We start from the raw sequence: 14744 nt of genomic DNA, 5'->3' as shown, positions 1-14744 counted from the left end.
CCGTACAATAACGGAAAAAGTGCTGGTAATTAATTACCAGCACTTTTTCCGTTTTATAACGGAATTTTTTTTAACAGTGTACTCTTTGGCCAGTGGATAGTTTTATCTGTGACCTGGTTTCCTTGCATTTTAATTATGCTTCCATCTCCATGCACTCACAAGCAGAGGGATTTCACTGATAACGGTCTGTTTGTAGTGCACCGATCGTGGCCGCAATGTGCTTCACAGACCATTGGCCAAATAATTCAACGTAATTAGACTTGCGTCATGCAAAGACGAACAGGAGGGAAGAACTTTTTAGAGATTGTGTGTTCTTTTGCAGACAGGATGAGATGCAGAGAGGACTGGAGAAAGGGAACGAATGAGTCATGACAATACTTCTGATAGAGACATGGGGAGAGAGGATGGCAAGAACGCAGGTGGCATTTCATTTTTTTCTTTTTCTTTTCTTTTTTACCATAAATAGTCTAAATGAAAACATGATAATGTGTAATTACAGATACAATAACGCAGAATGTGATGAATGTGACTCGCATTCTCCAACGTGACAAAGAACAGATCGGGACTCAGAGGAGAGCTTTCTGCACAGCAATAATGTTCAATTAGGCCTTGTATTGATTTACAGCTGACATAACAACTTCTACAGGAATGAACATTACCACAGATACTTTGCAAAAGAATTTTTGTATTATTACTGTTCATGCATTTTATTTATGCTGTCTGTTTGGAGGACATATTGGGCTGCGAGGTAGCACATTGAGCAGGTTACTGACCTTTGCATCAGAAGACTCGGCAAGAAACCTTCTTACCATAACGTCCTTGAGCTTGACACCGAATCCCTACCTGCTCCAGGACTAGCGGCCTGTAGCTGACTCTGACCTCTGACCTTCCCACAGAGGTAAGTAAGTGAATAAAAAACATTTTTTTAAAAATCTCCTCGCCTTCAGGCGTTAAACACTATCTCCTTTTTGCCCCTGCATGAGTAAGATAGCAGCGCCAGGAAAAAACTGATTTGGTAAGAAGTAGGAACGTTCAATCAGAATTAAATATGTGAGAGATTAGCATTCATTTAAAAACAGCTAAAGTGTGTCTGTCTGTGGAGGCTAAATTGAAACGCATTAGTATTCATACCTAAAGTAAAAAAAAAATGACAGACAAATACAAAAAAAAATATCTGGCTACAACCAGTCCAACTTAGTGGTGTTACATTATCATTCTAGGAAGGCACATGAATATGTTATTTTTACATAAAAAGCAAATGGTACATGTAGGACGGCAGAGGACTGCACAAACTGACGGTCCAGCAGAAAAACTCTTCGCAACTTCAATCTGAGTCACAGCATGAGTCTGTTCTCTCAACGTGTATTACATTTCTAGACGTGCTGAGGTCGCATGTGAAATATCAAACATCTGACTGCAAGGATTTAGTAGTCCAGCAGTGTCCAGGCATGCTCCAGCATCTGTCATGGCTGAAATAGGAAGGCATCCTCTTCATCCAACCAAAGCAAGCCCTGCCATTTGTTGCTCCTCTCTCCGGCTTAATCAGTGAAGCAAAATGCTCTCAGTTAATTGATTAAAATGATCTCTGTCTCTTAGGAGCAATGTCATCAGCATCCTTGTAATTTGTGTGTCCCTGCCAGAATTTGCTTTAGGTCTGATTTCATTAGCGCCCTATGTAACAGTTTGGAGTCAGGTTAACGCCACGGCATCCTGAGGTGAGAAAACCCTGTTCTGTTTACGTACACTGACAGAAAGTACGTGACAAAAGTATTGAGAGGTCACCCCATTTATGCATTTTCTCATTTTTCAATACAAAAGGTTGATCTGATTACGACGACAGGCTCGCAGATGGAGACTCTCCTCAGGAGTAAATGTTTATTGATCAAGAAAGACTTGGGCATGTAAATTCTGATTTGTATGTGCGTGTTGTCTGCAGGGTAGCTGCAGAGCAGAATCCATCACTATTGGCATGTGGACCTGATTACTGGAGAGACTCTGAAAGTCTCATAGACCTATGATAAAGAACTCTGTCCGGGCCTCTTTACAACCGCATCACTCAGAGTGTCTGCACAAAGGAACAGTGCATAGCAAAAAAATAAAAAAATAAAAAAATCTTACATTCAGCACAATTGCCTTAATTCAGCTCTATGCTGGCACAGTTTCTTGTATCTGGACTGCAGGAATACATTTAACGCCCTCAGTAAAAAGGATGGCCACAGAATATTTTTAACAAAGAAAATCAGCTTGAATTGGGGTGGGGGGGTGGAGGGGTATTTAAATTTAAAATCACATTAAAAGATTAATGGCTTCAAAATGTGTTGCCGTAAACAAAACAGATGTAATATTTATGGGGCGGCAAGTGTGGTGGAAAGTGACTTGCATTTGATTGTCATTTGAAATGGTAGAAGGATTCAGCAGAGACTTGTTGGTGAGAGTAGGTGGGATGATCCATTTTGATTTCAAGCACCACACCGGCAAAAGAGAAAAATAATATATAATGTGAAAAACAATCACTCCTGCAGCGTGTATGATAATCGGGATGAGGTTAGCATTTTGCAGCTGCAGGCAGAAAAACCCCGTCTGACTAAGTTCCTGGTGCACGAATATTACATCTTTTATGTGTCATGTGATAAACGGTAACTTCTTCAGTATATCTACCAAGTGTGTAGCAATTTTATGTTTTTTATATAAAACAAAATGTTAGACTTTTACATGTTGTGATGATGCTCAGCTGGTTTTATTTTGATTCCCCAACACATCATGGGGAGGCAGCACTGAGTCTGCTTTGACAGTCAAAGCTCTTTATGTTGCGCTCATGTGCAAACTGGATGCAAGATGATGGCCTGTGTTGGCTAGCAGGTAAACAGATGCCCGTCCAGTGGCCAACAGATAGGTGGGTGTACATTTTTTTAAAAGACTGACTTTGGGTAACATAGTAATTATTTCCTTTTGTTTGAAAAATAACTTTACTGAACATGATCTGATCATACAGACACAGACACAAGTGCTTTTAATCACGTGAGGGTTATAGCTTCATATTACTTAAAAGTCAGCAAAATGGTGATGAAGTCATGATGTAAAACTTCCAAGCTGGTTCAAATTAATTTTATGAAAGACTTACAGTAATGTTTAAGAAAAAAAGCGAAAACATTACCAGGTAAAATCCTCATTTAGATGCTGTTTCAGGCAAACATTCTGAATTTCATGCTGAGAAATTTCCCTGACCACAGCCGCTTCATGTTAAGCTACGTAGTGTCAAACTTTTTTCTCACTTCTGTACATTCCCCTTTTACTTACCGAGGCAAGCCAGTGATTTGCGCTGAAACGCAGTACGCCTTTCATCTGTGAAGAGCGCACCTGTATGACTCACTACAGGAAAATTATGTCACCAGATCAGAGCGCTGTTCCTGTGTACGGCCTCTGTTGCCTTTGCAGCTAATTTCCCGGAAACTCACAACGTTCTTGTAAAGTCTAATAAGGGAGATCCCACGCCTTCATAAAGCTGTGAACTGCGCAGACTTATGAAAGTGTTTTAAAATGGACAGCGTGACTTTATCCTGTGAGTCTATATCACAGCGACTTAGAGCAGATAAAAACAGATCAACAAAATCTGAGCGCACAACTGATCTTATTATTTAGACTAAAAAGCATTTATGAGTTGATAAGGATCCCTACAATCTGCTCATACACAAGCTGTAAAGCTAAAAAATATAAACAGCATTCTGTAATAGTGAATTAACTGAATAATGTGACATATGAACGTGCAGCCCATTATTTTATAAATCTTGAACCTTTGACCCCAACTGTAAGAGGAAAGAGTTCAAACCTTTACTTTAATATGTCACATGTCTGTACTTTGGAGGACACTGTACACAGCAAAATCTCCAGTGTTAAATTAACACTAGAGAGTGTCTATATGGGTCCACACCTCTGAGTGTTAAATACAACACTGTTGAGTGTTAAATTAACACTTTTGACAGTGTTATATGTTTAAAAGTAACCTAGTCAGTTTTGAAGATTAACAATGGCTAATACTGAGCGGTGCTGATTTTCTAACACTGGAAAATAACTCAAAGTGTTAGAAATATTCCAGTGTTAGAAAATCAGCACCGCTCAGTGTTAGCCATTGTTAATCTTCAAAACTGACCAGGTTACTTTTAAACATATAACACTGTCAAAAGTGTTAATTTAACACTCAACAGTGTTGTATTTAACACTCAGAGGTGTGGACCCATATAGACACTCTCTAGTGTTAATTTAACACTGGAGATTTTGCTGTGTATATTTAAATAAGACCCCTGAGGCGCCTTATTAGATCCAGCAACTGAAACTAACATGTTCATGTGAATTGTCCCATCTGTAAAGTGGCTAATGGCCTGGACAAGTTGGTTCCAGAGGCACTATCAAGTGGGTCGCATGGACCACGTCTGTGTGAATTTAATTAAACTCGTGAGACAAGACAGGTTCAGTTTTGCCCGTCAGGTTATATATATAACCTGTGACTCTCTGTTCTGCATTCACTGCACAAGCAACCCTGCCACCCAGCAGGAGTGATTAGTGCAGCAAAGCCATCTGCACAACTGCAAGCGCAAAGCTGAACAGCACCTCAGCTGCGTATTGGATTCAGTTTTCTGCAGTGGTGGGCAAATGCTCTTGTTCCACACCGCACACAGGCGCCAACCATAAGAAGGCTGACTATTACTCAGTAATCGGTATTAAATAACATACTGGATGGGAGTGGCGGGGAATTGCAAATAATGACTGATTTACAATTTAGATTCAGCTGCAGGCCGGCTCATGTTTAACCCACACAGTAACCAAGGGAACCCGCTAACTTAGTCGTTAGTGACCCACATAGGAAAGAAGACGTGTATGTTTTTATTAGGTACATCTGTACAGCCTATCTGATGCATTTTTTTAATATATCATAAAGCCTACTTGCATTATGCTTGTTATCTTTACTTCAGACACTGTTACTGAGATGGTTATTTAATAGTTATATTAGAGTGAGGTGTTAATGGTCTTCTTAAGCCTTTCATCTATATAAACATGTAAGAGCGACAGACAAAAAAGAAAAAGAAAGCTCTTTCATTTTTATGTAATCAAATGTAACACCACCTTTACATGTGGGTCACCTGATGTGTAAAATAAGTTACCATGTGAATGTACCATATGTACAATTATTGAACTGGATCTAAGCCTGGATCTAGGTGCTCCCTGTGTGAAGGGGGAAGCTGATGATGACTTTCCTGCTAGGGGAATTGTAGACTTAATGCCTATAGGAGGATTTGGCCAGTGAGTGTAGCAGCAGACTTCATTTATGAGGAAAAGGGGGAAATCTGTCTCATTTAAATACATTGTTGAACAAAAGCTTTAATAGTGGAATAATGCACATTCTGCACTTTTGTTCCATATCTGGAAGTACAAAAAGGTTTAAGCACAAGGAAAGATTGTGGTATCGGCAAGGAAAATATATGCAACTAACTACGCTTTCCTTAGTTATTATCAGATATAAATCAGATTGTGAGGTGCTCAATATTGCTCAGTATCAACAAGGCTGCATTTGTTCTCAGCCTAAATGTCTTTAGCTTAAAATTTCTACATAATCATTCATAATCTCATTCAAAAAATCTACTCTGTTTGGTGTAACCAGGGCCGCCAACACCAGAGGGCAAATTAAACTCATGGTTCTCTAGTGATTTTGTATAGCTAATGTAAAGGTGCTTCCTTGTCTGCTAACAATGAAATGGCTGAAAGCTGCTGTGCGGTGGGATACAATATTACAGATGCTACAAAGATTGAGATAGCTTCGGAAAAATAAAGCTGGCCTCAAACCTGCATTCTGTCTGAAGACCAGCAAAAAGACTGGATTATAAAGAAGTCTACAAAACAGCTCTCTAGCTTGATCACTGTAAACACTTTCCTGATGAGTTTATGGGCTCAGGCACTTTTTTGTTTATGATTTGTGACATTAGCCACTCGCTCATTGGCTAACAACCTATTCAGTCACAAGCCACTGGCCAATAACTGAGCGGTTTTACAGTCAGACCGGCCTCTACTTGTCACATCGGTTACCGTTTTTTGCAACAAAGGCAGAGATGGCAAAATCGCTCATCTTCATATCAGAACTACAAAAACAAGCATGTGGCATCACAGTAGCTACCTCCATCTGTTATATGGTCTATGCACATTTACCAACAGCCAACAAGGTGGAAGTAACTTTAGTATTTTACCCTGTGTGTTTTACATGGTGCAGAAAACTTTTATTTTTCTATAGTTTACATATTTTTATTTACTTTTTATTTGCATGTTTTTATTTTGAAAGTTTAGTGTTAACTTCCGATCCATATCTCTCCAGTTAAGACAACGATCTATACCTACTCAATGACCTGCTATAAAAATGCAGGGAGACACAGCAGAGCAGAGAAACCAACAGAAATATATGGCTGCAAATATTACTTAGAGCTCCTGTGAGCAAACCATGCTGTTTGTCTGTTTTATAAAATACTCAAGCACTGCAGGCAGATAGCCAGAAGCGATCGGGTCCTTGTGAAGTGCAACAAGAACGGTAAAAGAACGACTGGCAGACAGGTGGAACTCGGTTTCAGTCGTTCTTCTGCATGGCACGTCAGAGTGGGAAGTGTTAGAGTATTTTAGAACTTGTTTGTACTTGTTTTTGTGCCTAGTCTGGCTTTTATGTAGTAAATTCTTTTTTTAATTACTAATCAGTCACCCCTCTTCCTTTATATTCAGGGGCATAATTTCCAGGGGGGTTAGGGGGGTTATTACCCCTCCCATAATCAGACCCAACGAATATAACCCCCCAACCCAATAAAATTATGAATTATCTTGCATAAATAGGCTGTAGATTCTCTTAACTCATTTCAGGTATTACCAGCAAAATAGTTGCATGTTTAATCATCTAGGAATTTATTTATTTAGACAGAGATCTTGACCCCCCCAATGTTCAGCACAAAGTTATGCCGATGTTTATGTTCTCCACCCGATTAAAAAAGTCCTCATTCAAAATGTAGAATTCATTTTTGTTTGCATTATTGTTTTGTTTTTTCCTTTTTTTAAAATTATTTTTTAAGCTGCAAATAGGAATGTGGTTAGCAGTGTAGCTAATGTAGCTTGCAACATTAGCTAGCTAACAGCTAATAACAATTGGAGCTAAAAATTCCTTTGATGTAAATGAATCTAGTATTTTTAACCTGCTAGAGGCATTTTGTCACAGTTTTATCTCAGGGCCAAGTATTTAAACCTCTAGTGTGCGTGCTTTTCAGATTATGACATGTTGAGCTCTGTGCTGGTGAAATATGAGTTTTGAATTCCATAAAATGAAACTTGGCTCTTATCTTTTTGTGAATGATTAATGAAATAATGAGTGGCTAGCACAATTCTGATATCACAAATGGGAAAGAAGAATAATGATTCAAAACTGATGTCATTAAACAGAATGTTTTATATGGTAGATGATGAAAAGAAGTGGAAAGTCTTCAGTCATCTGTCCTGGATTGACATATTGTACCCTTGTAGAAAAGATCAAGGCCTGGCCTCTCCTCTCCAATGAGCACCCAAATGTCTCTTTTCCTCATTCTTGCATGCCCTATTTTTGGATAAAAGCAATTCCAGTGAGGCATATTGTTATGAAAATAGGAGCATGACGAGAATGTTGAAAATAATTTTCAAGCCTTAGCACCATTGTTGTGTTTGTTGTGCTTGTTTGCGGTCTGTAAGGGGGTTCCTGCTGATTCCCTGAAGTCCGTTATACTCTGACACGTCTGTTGATTCATTTTGTTGTCTGACTTCGCTTTGTTTTCAGCCAATGTAGAGACACAAAGTACAGACTGAACTTGACGTGAAAAGGCGCTTTCAGGCAGGAAGTAACAACACCCCTTCTTCCCCCCTCACCCATGTCAGCACTTTGCAGTTTCGGTTCAATCGCTTCCCTTTTTACCAAGCGACATCCAAAATGCACTCTTAAATGTCCATTTGCATATCATCATTGTCCACACATGCACAGCTCTGTATGTTTGCACTGCAGCACAAAAACAACAGGTGGGGGGAGACTCTTGCGGTGTTGGGTGTACGTATGAATTTTGCCAAATATACCTCAACCAGACATCACGTGGTTTCATATCAGTTTCGCCGCTGTGAGCCGATAATGTTATTTGTTTAGTTCGGTGATACTTTAAACACTTCTTCTCTGACAAGAAATACAGAAGCGCAGTCTTCCCCCTGTTTATTAACAGATCACTGCATGAAATAACTGCTACAATACTCCGGTGAACCAGTTACATAATTACAACTGTAAATAGGAATATTATTTCAAAATGATCAAATGAAACAGTTCTAATCTTTTGTCTCCAGCTGGCAGCAGAATCTTCTTGGCTCAGTGTGTGTATTGATTTTGTTGGTTCTCTCATCTGGTATGTTGACAAGAGGCAAATGCATACAGAGAAGCTAAATGACAGCTATTTAATTTGGTTTCAGTGATTGTGCAGGCTGCTGTTACCTGAAGAGAAAGGATGCTGCAGGTTCTATTTATAGGACTCATATGCATTTCCAGAAATTGTGTCTTTCATTCAACAGGTTTTCTGTTGTTGTTTTAGTTGTTTTGGGGTTGTTGTTTTTTTAATGTGAGAATAGAAAAAGGTTTTGATATAGCTTGGTGCAAGTTTCAAGGGTTTTACAAATAGACTGTGTTTACCATTGCGTTCCTTTGATTTCTTTCTAGGCTGGATAGTTAAACCTTAACTACAAACCAAGTATCAAGGTTGAATGTGCCTTTATTGCAACTTTATGCAGGGGCAGAGCTAACCGGTGGCTAGCGACTGAAATTTGGCTACCGCTTTGGTCAACCTACACCACCAATGCTGAAACATGTTAGGGGGTTTGTACCCACCACAGAGCTGCTAGCAGAAAGGCTGAACACAGAATATGGGGGAGATCAACAGGATGTAAACAATGCCACTTTTGCCAATTTGCTGCTGTGGTTTCTGCGAAATGCTGACAAAGTCATCACAGACATGTGATTTTCATCACACCAGAAGGAAAACAAAGCCAAAAGCATGATCACGGCCGGCCCCTGTGACTGATGTGTAGTGAGTAGTCATGACTTTGGGGTGTCACTGTTGCCGGTGGTATCAGTAAATTCTGGGTTGTAGAGGCTCTTGAGAAGATTTATCGCGTCACTTGTGCAGGAGGAGCTGAGTCTACTTTTCTGCTCGACAGATGTGCAGTTTACATCTGCAAATTTTGTGGTCTATCAGAACTTGTCCGGGGTCCACAGTTCCCGCTAACTGTCAGCTGTAATTGACATTTGGAAGCTGGAAGCGCTTTGATATCTTTGTACAGCCTTGCCGATCAAGTAGCTGCAGTTTAGACCCTCAGACAGCTACTTAGAGGGGCCCACGATGGGTGGGAGATAAGGTTAGAGGATTTATCAGCTCTGAACCTGTTATTGACTGACAACTTCAGAAGGCTTGTTCATTTTCCAATTACGTTTAATTAGGACCTTGTTCTTTCCTTTCAACTTCTGTTCAAACTAAAGAAACACATCCTCTGCTGCTATGCTGAAAGGCAGCTTCACACTCTCTCCAGCACAGACGTTGCACTTGTCTCCATCTCCATCTAGAACACATCTATTCCCTGTTGCTCTCTACTGTGTCACAATGAATTCGTCCTCCTTCTTTAAGGCTCTCATGTTCGGGAACGAGCTAAGGTCAGCCTCAGCGCATACGCATTTTATTATTCATTACATTGTATTCTTTCCAGCACTGCAGTGTCTGGCCTTGCTGGCGGTACAAGTGGAATCACAGAACAAGTGACCTCTTTTATAATTCACACTCTTAAACGTTTTCTATGTGTTCAAGGTTGATATTATTCATGCAATGTCGAACACGTAATCAAACACGAGACAGTATAAACACAGATATTCAAATTGATATTGATATTCGGACAACATCAGAGTTTTTCTTAAATATTGGGTCCAAATTGCTTAAGTGCAACGCGTCACAGTGTGAAAACGATTGTTACAAAAAATCAAGACAAAAATATCACCTCAAGTCAAAACAAACAGAACTAATGAATGATACAAGTGAACGTAATGAACATAATCACAGGTGTCTTTTTCAAGTTTCCTAGTAAATAGTTACAGCAGGATGTTGAACCCAGAGGGGTTTTCTATATCACAGATCAAGCTGATGGCAGTAAGCTGTTATACCGTTACAGGAAGTAGAGCGAGCATGGGAAATGAAACGCGAGCGCCGTTTATAAAAGACGAGGTGGTTCAACGAGTGATGGGTTAAACATTTTTCAGAGAGTTATTTGTGGCCTGCTGCTTTGCACGCCACAGACAGCATGGAGACGCTTCTTCTTCTATTTCCTCAATTCAGCTACATGCCCCCAAAGGAGGAAGCATATTTCAAAATGTTTGGTCCAGTAGGCTTACAGACACCAAAGATGAAGGACGACAGTAGCAGGTTGGTGTGTGATTTTCCGTCATTTTTAAATGTTTACCTGTTTTCTGAAGTTGAATATTTTCAGGGGGCTTTAGCAATTTCTAACAGCTATTACAAGAAATTGGAGCAGTACAACTTTAATCAACCAGAAATAGATTCAGCAAGCGTTTTTGTACAAAGAAGAAATATTTTAATCTGTAATATTCACGACATGTCTCCGTACCTTGTAGATTTGCCTTTTCTGTGCTGCTCAAAGCTGCTATAGCTGACACCATATAAGGCTGTTGAACTTAAAAGCTGCCGTCTTCCCTCATAAGGGTCTCCACGCTTTTCTTAAAAAACACGTCAGCTTATGTGACTGAACTTGCAATCTGTACTATGCTGCAGAGCTGTTGTGCAATTCATATTGTGCCATGAAAGCCACTTCAGAAAGTGTGCCTTTAAGGAGAAAAGTTTGCTGCAATTGTAAGTGCACCTTCTGGTCTTTTATATTTGTTCTCCCTTGTTTGCAGGCAGAAAGACAAAGAGAGGAAGAGTCGGCTTAGCCTTTTTCTCACCAAGTCAGGCTCTCACGAAAACGTCAGTCCCAGTAAAAAGACAGCTACGACACCCAGCAAGTGAGAAAGAAAAAAAAATCCATTAACTTCTCATGCAGGCCGTGGTATTTTGCACAAGCGTTATCCCTTTTTAACCTCAGATTTCTGTACCCTCCATGACTCATTACACACTCACAGATAAATGACATCTAGTACGTCTCTGTGAGAATCCAAGACATTTTTTTTTTTTGCTGCATCATTAGAGGAGAGCTGACCGCATCTCTGATTTGTTTCACAGCATCTCAACGGAGGCAGCTTTGCAATGGAGCGACTCCTTTGAAGAACTACTAAAGCACTCAGGTCAGATTAATGCCGGAAACTTTTCAAAAATGTTGTGTCGAATTGCCGTCTAAAACCGTTTCTTGTGCTGTCAAACGCTTTGCTTCATTTGAATTGTAAACTGTAACACAGTGTTCGAAGCGCTAAATAGTTAATGGGGAGTGCTGTGAGAGTTTCACTACATCTTTTAATGTTTGTTAACACAGATAGTAATACAGAAACTGTGCAACTTCCTCCCCTCGTCACAGATGCCGCACAGAAACACTGTGACCTGCTGTCGTTTTGGCACGGTTAACAGATCCATGTAATAACATCCACACTTTTGAGCACACTCACACATATTATGGTTAAGCTGTTTCGGGATAGTTAAACTGACTATAGAGCTGAGACTCATAGATTATGAAGTTTTGGCAGGTTTCCACAACACACTGAAATGTGGAAGCTACATGTCCTTAAACAGCTGTAGTTACAGGAGCGTGACTAACAGTGTTTCTCTGTTTCTCTGTTTCTGTTTCTTTACATCAGATGGGGTGGAAACCTTCTCTCAGTTCCTCAGGACAGAGTTCAGTGAAGAAAACATTGAGTTCTGGTTGGCCTGTGAAGAATACAAGACCACTGATTCTGAGACAAAGCTGCTGTCCAAAGCCAAATATATTTATACAATTTTTATTGAATCCGATGCCCCTAAAGAGGTATGACATATGCCTTTTTTTACATCACAAACGGCATGGATGTTGTGTTGCTAAGCTGGGCTTCAAAAGCTTAACCCCCCCTGGAGTGCAGTTTACCGTTTTTCTTGGCTTATTTGTCAGTGAGGGCTGTTGACAACTTGAAATATTTATATTATCGTAATAAAAAAATAACAGTAGGCGAATTCTAAAGTGCTGTGTAGACAGGAGCCCGCAGCAACTTGACCTTTGCGAACAATCATTAGGAGCAGCAGCTCGTCGAGGTCATGTGTTTAGCGCTTACACGGCTGCAAAGCAGGTTGAGTTATTTCTGTGCGAGACAGTTGTGGTTTAAAAGGTTTCCACTCACTTTGCAAAGATGATGCGACCACCATCTGATATGCTTTCAGGGCCCATAGCATATTTGACCGTTAAAGAGTTCTGCGTCTGGTTTGAGGTTTTCACATTCCTCTGCAAGAGTGGAGAGAGCATCTCCCACACACTTTCAGTCTAAGATGAGTGCATATGTAAATCTGAAAGAGGGTTTTCAGAGCAGCGCTGCAGTGGCATTATTGCACACAAGTACACAGCTCGAGCGATTTGAAGGGAGAAACAAATGTAAATGAATGCAACCTTCAATACTGATGGTAGACGATAGCGTAGTTTCACACGCATGCATATTTAATTTGAAAGCTGCTGGTAGTTTTTCAAAGGAAAGTATCTTAAGAATATTTCAGTCTATAAAGGGCATAAATATGGTTTTGCCGCCAGTAATTAAACATTAAAAAGCCAGTCACGAGAGTAGGAGGCAGAAAATTAACCTCTATCTGTGATGATATCTAAGAAACTGATGTGTGTCAGTGACTGTTTAAACTCAGATTATCTAGAGTTGAAATATAGTGTCAACAAAAACACGCACGGGGAAAGAAAACTCACGCTCTGAGCGCAGTTATGAATAACTCACATTTTGGCTTTGGAAAGCGATCCATTAATGTCAAGGTGAGGTTTGACATTCTTAACCTTTTTTAAAAGATCCTCTAAAGCAGGCACAGCAGAATTATTTTCTCTTAAGAAGAGCATCTTGACATTCTGAAATTGACTTTTATTTGGTGTCGTGTGTGTGTAACCTTCTGAAACATCGAGATGTGGAGTTTCTCCATTGTTGTAAACGACTCCACGCAGCGCTCACTGCGGGTTTCGGGGTTTCCCCTCTCTTATCAGTAACTTGCATATCTACTCAGGCCTTTGTCTAACCCACTGTCTGCCCCTGCTGCAAACCTACGCAAAAATCCCAAACTCGGGTTGAAATGTACGTGGGCAAGTGTAGAGTTAACATGTGTCCCTATTTTTCATTCAGATCAACATTGACTATCACACCAAGATGGCCATCCAGAACAACATGGCAAAGCCCACAAAGAGCTGTTTTGAAGCAGCTCAGATAAAAGTCTACAGCCTGATGAAAAAGGACTCCTACCCCAGGTTCCTGCAATCTGACATTTATCTGCGACTCACCAGGAGGAAAGGGCCCGGAGCCACCATGTTTCGCAGAAGGTCACGCTCCTGTGTATTCAACGACAGAGGGGAGGCCACGACCGAACCCTCAGCCTGGTAGCTTGGAGGAGCAGTAGCTCACTCTGTGCGATGGATTAATTATTATATTGCAGCACAACTGCTGAAATATAAAGTGTGGTGCGGAAGTTTATTATTTTCCACAGGTTTGCTTCTGCAGAGTGCATTATTTTTTTATAACCACCGTTGCCACAGTGGATTACTCCACATGCACAGCACTGTGACAGCATGCCAGCAATAGTAATCTAAATAACATTTTGGGAAGTACATTTGTTTGCTTTCTTGAATGCACAGACTGCTACAAATCTTAAACGCGTGTGCGGTAAATGCGTGGCTACAGCTAGAAGCTGGCTAGTTTAGCTTAGCATAAAGGCCGTTAACAGGAGATTATAGGCACAGAAGCTCTGTTTCAGAGTCACAAAATTCAAGCGCAGTTCCTCTAAAGCTAATTTTGAAAGCTTTAAGCTTTATATGTTAACAGTTCATTCTGTGGAGAGAAAAAAAGATAGTATTTAAAGAAGTTTCACTTCATTCTGAGTCTTTGTGATGGGATACGCTAACGGGCTGCGGGCGGTAGCTTTATGTCATGCAGATAGGAGAGTTCACAGGATTAACCTTCAGCTACAAGAATAATCTCAAAGGTTACGTCACAGCCATGTGGTTATCTGAAAATAATGGACGCCCCCTGGTCAATCAGAATTGAATATTCTCAGTGGCCATTGTATGAAACCAGGTTACGCCGCAGCATCTGTGGATTGATCTATTATCCATTCTTTTCCTCAGAGGCGCTTTACTTGTGGATTCAATCTTTATTGATGATTTTTAGATATATTTTTTTTAAATCTCACAAAACTTGAATGACAATGTGATAGCTAGCTGGAGACAGAATCTCAGATGAGACGCCTCCTCCCCACTGACAGTATCCAGCCAGCCGTACAGGCAGCCACACTGAGGCAGCCCTCGTGACTTCAGACTGGGTATACTTCATTTGGTTTGTTTTCCGATCCAACAACAGCACCTTAAAACACCATTAATGCAGTCAATGCAGCATACGAGCCAATTTGAATGTGTCTCATTAAAAGGAATTCATGAATTTATCCTTCTATCGCACTGCCCACCTGTCTCAATACTAACTTGCAGTGACAGCCTGCTGTAAAAGTACAGAA

The 14744-nt window shown here is 40.3% G+C and overlaps 1 protein-coding gene across 1 annotated transcript; it reads left to right on the top strand.

Annotated features, from left to right (window-relative positions):
- The first annotated feature begins 10365 nt into the window (after positions 1 to 10365).
- Positions 10366 to 14006, top strand: rgs18 (regulator of G protein signaling 18). Its single transcript, XM_085377127.1, has 5 exons — positions 10366 to 10487; positions 10979 to 11083; positions 11301 to 11362; positions 11867 to 12033; positions 13367 to 14006. Exons 1-5 carry the CDS (start codon positions 10366 to 10368, stop codon positions 13619 to 13621), a joined length of 711 nt encoding a protein of 236 aa, XP_085233253.1. The 3' UTR covers positions 13622 to 14006.
- The last annotated feature ends 738 nt before the right edge of the window (positions 14007 to 14744 follow it).

This window comes from Diplotaxodon limnothrissa, linkage group LG18, assembly GCF_057381915.1.
Source record: "Diplotaxodon limnothrissa isolate DT_005_m linkage group LG18, D_limnothrissa_male_GT1.1, whole genome shotgun sequence".
Lineage (NCBI taxonomy): Eukaryota > Metazoa > Chordata > Actinopteri > Cichliformes > Cichlidae > Diplotaxodon > Diplotaxodon limnothrissa.
The sequence above is the reverse complement of the archived record's forward strand: the minus strand, read 5'-3'. Positions and strand labels throughout refer to the sequence as shown.